Source organism: Sarcophilus harrisii, chromosome 3, assembly GCF_902635505.1.
Source record: "Sarcophilus harrisii chromosome 3, mSarHar1.11, whole genome shotgun sequence".
NCBI lineage: Eukaryota > Metazoa > Chordata > Mammalia > Dasyuromorphia > Dasyuridae > Sarcophilus > Sarcophilus harrisii.
The window spans coordinates 2,597,281-2,607,315 of NC_045428.1; the positions used below are offsets into that span (position 1 = coordinate 2,597,281).

The 10,035-nt window shown below is 50.6% G+C and overlaps 1 protein-coding gene across 7 annotated transcripts in view; it reads left to right on the forward strand.

The window, feature by feature from the left end:
• ACAP2 (ArfGAP with coiled-coil, ankyrin repeat and PH domains 2) overlaps positions 1-10,035 on the forward strand; it is a 76,286-nt gene that overhangs the window by 60,559 nt on the left and 5,692 nt on the right. For 5 of the 7 annotated variants that reach the window (XM_031963599.1, XM_031963593.1, XM_031963596.1 and 2 more), the window contains 7 exons: positions 1,858-2,057; positions 2,445-2,549; positions 2,955-3,047; positions 3,763-3,950; positions 4,488-4,597; positions 5,483-5,593; positions 7,412-7,473. In XM_031963599.1, the coding sequence (XP_031819459.1) occupies positions 1,858-2,057; positions 2,445-2,549; positions 2,955-3,047; positions 3,763-3,950; positions 4,488-4,597; positions 5,483-5,593; positions 7,412-7,473 (869 nt within the window). The remainder of the gene's footprint in view (positions 1-1,857; positions 2,058-2,444; positions 2,550-2,954; positions 3,048-3,762; positions 3,951-4,487; positions 4,598-5,482; positions 5,594-7,411; positions 7,474-10,035) is intronic. The other 2 variants (XM_031963598.1, XM_031963600.1) reach the window with 2 other exon arrangements.

Genomic DNA, 10,035 nt, shown 5'->3' on the forward strand with positions numbered 1-10,035 from the left:
ATTCTAAAAGGGATTTAGCAAAAGAATTAGCTCTAAGAGGGAGAAAGATACCAAAAGGCATAGTGCAGGGCTGAGAGAAGAAATACCAGATGACATGGGGAAGGGGTGAAGGGAAAGACACCATGAGGAAGAGTTCTCTGGTGGCCTGTGACCCCAAAAGGGATTCAGCAAAGATTGGCTGGGCCATGGACAGATTTATGGAGGAAATTTAACCTTGGGTGTGATAGAATTTGGATTTTCTGGCTGGACACAACAAGGTGGGGCCACATATAGGAAGGAGAGATGTCTATCTCCATAGAGCATGGGACCACGAGGCTAAACTTTCAGTTCCCTTCCTTAGGAATCAATTTTTTTTTTTAAATTTACAAAACACGTGCATGGGTAATTTTTCAACATTGACCCTTGCAAAACCTTCTATTCCAACTTTTTCCCTCCTTCCCCTTGACGGCAGGTAGTCCAATACATGTTAAATATGTTAAAGTATATGTTAAATCCAACATATGTATACATATTTATACAGTTATCTTGCTGCAAAATCCAATATATTTATACCTATTTATACAGTTATCTTGCTGCATAAGGAAAATTGGATCTAGAAAGAAAGGAAAAAAACCTGAGAAGGAAAACAAAAATGCAAGCAAACAATAACAGAAAGAGTGGAGATGCTATGCTGTGGTTCACACTCATTTCCCACAGTTCTCTCTCTGGGTGTAGCTGATTCTCTTCTTTACTGAACAATTAGAACTGGTTTGAATCATCTCATTGTTGAAGAGAGCCACATCCATTAGAATTGATCATCGTATAATCTTGTTATTGCTGTGTATAATGCTTTTAGGGATCAGTTCTATCAATGATTCATTCTTTCTCTGATGTCATCAATTATGCTATTAAAACATTAGAAGAGAAACAGTTCATATACCTCTCACAAGTATAGGCAAGAGATGTGTACATATGTTGAGGTTGGGAAGGGACCCCAAAAGGTTGGTGGTCACAGACCAGTGTCACGAGGTGTCTCAAAAGAATTTGCGGGCTTGAACCCATATCCAAGTCAAGGGCCAAGTTTATTATAATTGTAATGCCAATTGAAGTGGGCTAAAGTCCAGAAGATTTAGCAAGGAACCTAGGGAAAGGGAAGGTTGAAGCTCTAAGATACGTAGATCTCATTGACTTAGATGCAGCAGCACCTTCTGAAGTACATCCGAGAAGGGCCGTGAGTGTCATGGACTTAGGAGACCAAAGACCACAATTGGATGGGAAGCTGTTGTTTGCCGGAATGAAGAAAAAGACTGACTTCCTCGCACTCTTGAGGACAGGGAGGGACTTTGCTGCTTTGCTGTGCTCTCTGTTTACCACACTGGATCCTGGCTTGATGTTCTTAATGGCCTACTTCCTAAGTGCCCATCGGTTGGGAAGTATTCTCAGTAGCTAAGAAATGGTGGGAGTTCCTGGGGTGTGGCCAGACCATCGTTTCACAAAGCTTCTGGGGCAGTAGGAAATCCCTGGATATTATTGAGTAGAGAAGACACCTACATGACTAAATCTAGGTATCTTTTATCCTGGCCTGGCTCTCTGATGTCCTTGTCTATTGAAGGCCCAGCTGAGAGAGCTGTCTCCGGTGCTGAAGACGAATGCCTTGCCCCACTTGGTGGTATGGAAGATTGGGCTTAAAACCTTCAGGACAGTTTGAGTCAGCTGTGGGATAAAGCAGGGATGGGGAAAAGGAGAACATCCCATGCTCTCTGGACTAGAGAATCGCGTGATGTTCAGAGAATGACCAAGTGTTTAATGGTCTCTATCTGGTTTGGACCAACAGTCACTAGGGAATCGTCTCATACATCTTCTATTTTTATGTATCAGGCAGGAGAAGGAAGCATATATCAAAGCAAAATATGTGGAGAGGAAGTTCGTGGATAAGGATTCTGCCTCTTCATTACCTCCAGAGGAAGGGAAGAAAGCTCTGTGCCACGGTCGGGAGGAGAAGGGGCTCATCACCTCCAAACCGGGACTAGAAGACCAAGTTGGAACATCAGGCAAAAGTTTAGGTGTTGATCCTTTTGGTAAGTAAATGTGGCACACAGGTGGTCATTGTTTTAATGAGCTAAGTTTATGAGTTGTTAGCTTATGGCAGGTAACCCAATTACTTCCTTTTCAGTCTTTACAGGAAATGGTAGATTTCTTTGCTAGTTGTCATTCTTCACGCCCTTTGAGGTGTGGCTCTAATTCACGATCAGATGTTGGGCCCACCCCCAAAATCAAGCCGTCACCTTTAGCTAGGCTGACCAAAAGGGCATGTGGTTCGTTGTCTCCCGGAATCTAACCCCACGCCAACAACTTCTTAATTACCTGACTTCCTTAGTGCTCTAAATCTGCCCCAATAACACTCTTTCCTGCCCTTTTCCCTCCTTATTGCCTGCTCTGTGCTTTGATAACTTGCATGTACCCAGCGGTGGCTGTAAATAGCGACGAGGCCAGGCGGGAATCTCTGTTCTGTCCTGATGAGCTAGATTCACTCTTCTCCTACTTTGATACCTCTTCAAAACTACGTAGTAGTAAGTACTCCTCTCTCTGGTGGAGCCTTCTGAGTCTATGCTAGTGGTCATTGTGTGGTGGGACCATTTTTTTTTTTTACCTGTGAACCCATTTGTCTCAGAGCATTACTCAGAACCATGTCAGAAAATCAGCATTTTGCTTATCCTGACGTTTTGCTGGGATCAGACCCTTTAAAAGCTCTCGCGGTATAGGCCATTTTGAGACTCTGGTGATCCACAGATCTGGATAAGCGAAGTGCTTAACAGTTGTGAAGCGTCTGGTAAATGTATCTCATTGTTTGCAAATTCATCGGTGGTGGTCGAATTCTGGCTGAATTGGAGGCCCCGAGCTTGAGCATGCTGTCTGTGAAGCCCAGTCCCTCCCTGACAGGGACTCATTCCTTATTTACCTTTTCTTTCAAACAGTCAAAAGCAATGACAGTGGAATCCAGCAGTGTGCTGATGAGGCCCGGGAAGGTCTGTCTTCAGTGGTCTCAGCTAATAGCTTATATGAGCCAGGTGGGTTTTTTGGATTACATTGTATTTAACTTGGTTTTGCCCAAACGTATGTCTGAAAACGGCACTTGCTTGTTTTTGAAAGCGTCACCGAGTAGAGCGAAGGGCCGATCGGAGGAGCTTCCCACTGGGCCAGAAAGGTCCCTGCCTTTTCTCCTTGGGGCTCCATTTGCTAGCAAGACCCCAGAGTCAGTGCTAAAGCCCCCACCATCTGCTGGAGAATGCCGGATTTGGAGTTCTTCCTCCTTTCTTCTCTTTGCCTTGTGTCCCTTGGATACTCTTCCAGGACACGTTAGTCTTCCCAACTGGCTTTTTTTCCTCTGATGTTTAATTGGTACCAGTGTTCAAGACCTTCTGGTTTCACAGCAGAAACTGTTGTCCCAGCAGAAGCTGGGTCCTTTCCTAGTTATCTCCTGGAGCATCTAACCATCCACTGGATGGTGACCGTGTTCCCAAGTTGTCAGCCATCGCCCGTCATTTCTGTCTGGGAGGAAGACCAGAGGCCCATTGGGGGACCCGACTAAGGCTCACCATTCCCCTAAGTCCATGGGCCTTGGAGTTTGCCTCTGGGAGGCCCTTTAAGCAGTTGGCACTTGGCCCTTGCCAGCCCAAGGCAAGTATTGATTGATGTCATCTGGTCCAAGCAGAGTTGCCTCCCGGGCCCCCGCGAGCGTTTTTGCACCACAGATCGTGGCTCATGGATGTGTTTTTTTCCCAGAGGGAGAAAGACGAGATTCTTCAGTGTTTCTTGAATTTAAGCATCTTCATCCAGGACTCCAGCTGTATCGGGCTTCATATGAAAAAAAACTTCCCGACATGGCCGAGGCGCTGGCCCACGGAGCAGACGTCAACTGGGCGAATCCTGACGAGAACAGATCCACCCCCCTTATCCAGGCCGTCTTAGGGGTAGGGAAGCCCCGCGTGTGCACCGGAGGGGTGGGGGGCGGCTGCAGAGAGGAGGCCTGGTGCGTCCATCTGGGGAACAATTCCAGGGCGACTTTTGTTGTCAAGCTTAGAGGAACCTAGATTTAGAATGGGAAGGGATCTTGGAGGCCGGCTCCCTGATTGTGCCCAAGAGGAAGCTGAGGCAGGCAGATGTTAAGTAGATAGCCCAGGGCAGGATTTGAACCTAAGCTCTAACTCCAAGTGGGGTGACCCAACTGCTACACCTGGTGCACTCTGGAAGCAACAGAGAAGTGGCTCAGGATTGAAAATGGGTGTTCTGGGTTGTGTTCCTGTTTAATGGAGCTTTTCTGTCGCCGAACCTCATGTGTTCACAGGTCAGACATTCATTAGCAAAGACTTAAAGAAAGCCGTCTCCTTGACAGGGTCACTGAGAGGGAAGGGCAGGAGGGGCTGTTCCCTGGCTGCTCCTCCCCAGGGCCAGAGGCTCTGTCAGGTCTCGGGCCCTTGCCATTCATTCGGCTGCCCGTTCTTTCCTAGGGCTCCCTGGTGACCTGCGAGTTCCTCCTGCAGAACGGTGCTAACGTGAACCAAAAGGATGCCAAAGGGCAAGGCCCGCTGCACCACGCCACCGTCCTGGGGCACACAGGGTAAGAGCCAGTGACTGGGGGGCGCTGCTTGGGGCCCGCTCTGTGGGAAGATGGACTCTGAAATGGGAGGGAAAGCAAACTCCACACCCTCCAGTCTCCCGTGAGTGGCCTTGGAGCCATCTCTCCTATTTATCAGCGAGTCAGTCACCAAAAACGCCCTTGGGGTTTTGGGCCCCTTCTCGGTCCCTGTGTAAACACTGAGGCCATCCGGGTGGTGAGCATTGTGCCAAGCACTGCGCTAGGGGGTCTCTGCCCCTGCCTCATATTCTATGGGAGTGGAAGGAAGCTTACCACAGGGCGGAAGGCTGTAGGAGTTGGGGGGATCACCAAAGGCCTTTGGCAGAAGGAAGGGTTTGGGCCAAGTCCTGACGGTAGCAAGTGGCGGGGCTGGACATCAGGCCCAGGCCTGGAGAGGGTAAATGAGCAGAAGCAGTGACCGCTGGGCTCTTGTCATCCACCATGACTGCTGTGAGTGGAAGCCTCTTAGGTGTCCTGAGTGGGGCCCTGTGCCTGTATTTGTTGTGTCAGCCACGTGCGCCCCCCTCCCCTGGTGAAGATTCAGGTCATTTCCATCATGGGGGACTCTTGTCCAAAGATGGCCCAGCCTGTGAGCTCCCGGTGGCTGGCTTGGTCACGTGGCCTTTTCAGGCCTCCCCATACATGCTCGCCTTTGCCAGTTAGAAAAGGTGGTGTGAAATGCTTGGATTGGGGGGTGAGATTGTCATTTGTATCTCTTTACCTGCCCCTCTGGCCTTGTACCCGGACACTCCGTCCTTGCCCGTCGAGGGAGTAGAACAGGCTCTCTATTGAAAAGCTGCTCTTGGGGTAAATGGTGCCCTCCTCATCTAATCCATGCGGGCTTGTGGGGCCCCTTCTCTTACCCAGGCAAGTGTGCTTGTTCCTGAAGCGAGGGGCCAACCAGCACGCCAGCGACGAGGAAGGGAACGACCCGCTGAGCATTGCCGTGGAAGCCGCGAATGCCGACATTGTGACCCTGTGAGTCTGCTGGGTCACGCCGAGGGGTGGGTAGAGATGGAGGCTGCAGGGGCCGGGAGAGAGACCCCAGACCTTCCTCCTGCCCCTTCTCAGGGTCTGGCCTGGCAGAGGCCCCGGCTCCTGGGGAGTGGGGCCTGGCCGGCTCACGGCTCTGGCATCAGCCTCTCCCAGAAGTGCTGAAGAGACTGATGGAGGGAGGGAGAGAGAGACCCCTGAGCCAGGCTTGGCTGTTTTTCTAGAGCAGGTTATCGAGAGGCGTACAATGGGGAATTTCTTCACATTAAATAAGTCCTTGGTGAGATCCACCTTTGGTTGTCATTTGATTAAGGCAGATGATGATGTCAGTGAACCGGTTACTTCATTTCTTGGGCTCTGGAAAGGAGGCCCCTGCTCCCCTAACACTCCCTCAGGCCCTTTGTTAGTGGATCCGTGGAGCATCTTTGTTCCGGGGATCGAGCCCTTGCCACCTGTGTCCAGCGGTCTAGGGACGCAACTTGGTCTCACTGACAGCTGGAAGCTGACTTCTGTTTGCTCCTGTTTTCCTTCCCCTTGTCTTTGGGCTCCCTAGCTTAGAGACATGAATTCTTCCACTTTTTACCTTTGCCATTTTTTGCTGGAAGCTCGGTTGTTGCTGCTGTGACGTTCACTGGTGGGTAGAAAGTGTGACAAAGAGACAGAATTGAGGGACAGACAACCAGGGCCGGCCCCGTGGGCCCTGAGGGGAGGGGGTGAACGGGCTGCAGTGACATAGAGCCTCTCCACCCTTTTGTCTCTTGTGGAACCCCTTGCCACCCCCTCGCTCACCATCATATTTGTCCAAGAAGTCCCCTACTGCACTCTGCACCAGATTCCAGGTCTCCCCCTTGGTACCAGGGATGCCCAGTACTCTTGCTCGATGCCCACCTCCCCTTCTCTGGTCCCATATTTCTTTGATGGCTTTTCTGGGATTTCACAAGGAGTTAGGGAGGTGCCCCCCCACATGTCAGAAGAGATCAGCTGGGATCTGTAGCCATGATGGGAAAGCCTCAGAGGTGTAGTAGTCCCATTGAAGCCCCATGATCCTCTTCTGGCCATTTCTTGGATGTGCATTGTGTGTGCTGTTTTGAATAACTGCTTATAGATCATAAGAACCCCTTCTTTTAAATTGCACATTTTTCTGAGTGGACCAAGCACATCTGGGCCTCCTCCTGGGCCTCCTTCCTTAACCTCTCTAGGAATAAAGGCAGCCTCACTTCATGTGCATGGGAGAGCCATGAGGAGGGAAGGGTGCTGAGCCCCAAGAGCCTTTCCTTTTAAGCCAGGTGGTACTGGAGGAGCTCAGAAACAAAAGCCCTTGTCTGAAAACTCCAGGGATCAGCGGTCTTCCTTCCCAGCCTGTTGGAACAAATATGTCAAAATCATGACATTCTTGAAAGACTTTTTAAAATCTTAAAAGCAGAGTGCTGGCTGGCCATGATTTTCTGTGTCTTTAATCTCGGCTGCGGGGAGGCTGAGGCTGGCGGATGGAGGGAGCTCGGAGCCGATTAGGGGTCCCCACAAAGTCTGGCACCAGACGGTGACTCCCCAGAAAGTTGGGCCCGAGCAGGTCAGACATTCCAGGGGTGGGATTGGTCTGTGAGGAGCTGCCCCCTTCCCAGCAGACTGGGCCCAGAGGGAGATGAAGGCTGCCATGTGGGAGCCTTCTCTCCACAAGCTTGGCTCAGGGCAGCATCCCCAGCCGTGCGGCTGCGTGACGTTCCAAGTGGCCGGGGAGGGTGTAAAGCTGCCCGTGGCTGCTCGGCTTTCTCTCACTAGGTCTTGTGTGTCTTTTGACTCCAGGTTGCGTTTGGCCCGGATGAACGAAGAGATGCGGGAGTCGGAAGGCCTTTACGGACAGCCAGGTCAATATTCTCCTAATAATCACACGGAGATGCAGTATAAGAAATGCATTCAGGAGTTTATCAGTTTACAGTTAGAAGATCCCTAATTCTTAGCAGAATATGTCCTCTTGGTACAATCGTGTTTTTTAACTTGACTTGTAAGTTGTGACTTTCTTGGCTGATACGTGTACAGTATTCAGTGGTTTCCCCAGGGCTCCTTGGCAGGCCTTTAGACACCTCCCCACCTGACGGGCCCAAAGGTGGCTCCCTCCTGCCTGCCGTGGACTTTGATTCTCTGCTGTCTGTCCTTCCATCCTTAAATATTCCAGTGAGTGGGCAGGGGTGGCCAGGCCTACTTGACACACTCACGGAGTTTTCCGATGAGAATCCCCCTGGAACAGCCTGTTTTTCAGGTGGGGGAAACTGAGGGACTCTACAGTCCAGGTAACAGTCCTTCCTTGGCCAAAGAAATCCTAGTCTTTTTGATACATGGGGAAAGGTCAATTTGGGGAATACAAACAGAGAAAAGTTTTTGTCAGAAAAAAAATCACTTAATTTGGGAGACTCTGAAATAAAACTGTCAAGTCCAGGCCAGAGTGGGATTCAGTAGCTAATTTATGGACAGAAGTATATTCCGGGAGGAGATTTAACTGTGCTTCAAGTTCTGGCGTCTACACAATGCCCAGGAACTGATGGAAGCTGTTTAAAATGTCTTGCCCCATCTGGTTTAGTTGAGCAAAACCCCGAGTTGCTGATGTCATTCATTCTCAAGAATGAGCAGCCCCCAGAGGCATCAGCGTGCAGAACTGGGGGCGCCCCCGGCCCGTCAGCCATCTGCACTTACTGTTCTCCACGAGGGCGGTCAGCGGGGGCCTCTCGTGCCGTTCCATCTTTTCAGTCTTAGTGATTCAGTTAAATTCTCATTCCTGTCCACCTTGGGGAGATTCTCAGGTTCGGACCTTTGTATGACACGGGGACCCAGGAAGTTCTGGGGGGCGTTTGGGCTCAGGAGCACCAAGAGACTTTCTCCAGCTCATAGAAGAAGGCCTCTTCCCTTTGCTGGCCTCCATCTTTCTAGTCTCAAGGTGTCTCTGGTCTTTGAGGACAAAAGGCACTCCCTTAGGTGGTAATCAGATGCTGCTCTAATGAATTTAGACTGAAAGCAAAGCCGAAGGCCGCCCTCTTCTCAGTCAGGTCAAGGTGGAGGCCGAAACCTCCAGGGAACGAACAGCTCTGGCTTTGTCCTCCACCTGAGACAACGGCCCAGACTCTGCAGCTCTCGGGCCATGGTTCTGAATGTCGCCCATCAGTCTACACTTGAATATTAAGGGGGAATTTTATATCAGATATTTAAATTATTTTATGTTTAGTGGGCCGTTTTTGAGGCCTCTGTATTTAAGCACTTTAAAATCGACTGTGTGTGTGTGTGTGTGTGTGTGTGTGTGTGTGCACGCGCGCGTGCACGTCTATACATAGATCTATATATCAAAGCTGGCATTTACGGGACAGGCAACGTTCAGGTTTTCAGAATTTCCCTGACGTTCTCGACTTGCCCACCCCCGGTCGGTTGGCCCTTTTCCTGCTGTGTTTGGTGAAGGTCGTTGCTGTGATTTTGGGGGGTGGGGAGCAGGAAGTTAGGAATTGTGGGGGGGGCGGTATAGACAGCTTTCCTGGCGTCCCTCCCATAGTCCACCACCGTAGGACCCTCTTAAAGGCTTCCTTGGACCTTTCTGGGGATTCAAAGCAGAGAAAAAGTGATCGTGCCGGTCTGCTCAACTGGAAATGGGAAATACTTTCTTAATAAGTGTCTGTCTTTCAAATTTTACATTTGGATAATTTTAAGAATAAGCTTCTCTCGCAATAGTGATACGGGCAGACTAAAAGCGAGCTGCGGCCCATCCTGGGGCCACCTTTCCCTCCTGGGAGGGCCAGCGCTTTCTCTCTGCTATTTGGCCTTGGGGGCTGGCTCATCAGGTAACCTTCCTTTCTCACCTCGGCCTGGGAGGTGAAGTCAGCTTTCTAATTTTGCCCGTCAGACCTTCCTTTGGGTTTGCAGGGGCCAAGGCTTCCTGCTCGCTTTGAGGGGGAAGTGAAAAGGGATTCAAGTCTTGCAAAGCGAATCCCTCTGATCTCTTTCCAAAATTCTGGGAAGCCCTGCCTTGGAAGCTGAGCTCTCAGCCTTGCTCCAAGTGGGAGGGGGGGGGGGGCGCCAGCTTGCTCTGGTTTGCCTAAAGAGTTGATGTATCCCAACGGGGTTCCTGCGCTCAGCCCATCTCCAGGGGACAGGACTGCCCCCGAACCTGCAGTCCCTTGGGGCATCATGTCAAGGCGACCATGGATCCGTCCGTCTCTGAAGGGGAAACTTCCCAGATGCCGACTAGCAGTGTGGGAGCCATGGTCAGAAATCTTGGGGAGAGTCGAGTGGAAGCCCAGGAGGGGCTGAGGATCCCAAGTGTTCAGTGGCCCAGTACCTTTCAGAAACCCCGCAAAGGGAGCTCCCATTTAAAGGGAGAGAGATTCCAGCCAACCTGAACTGGGGATCTTTCCGGGAAGCATTGCCATGGGTCCTTCCGGAGGGAGTGG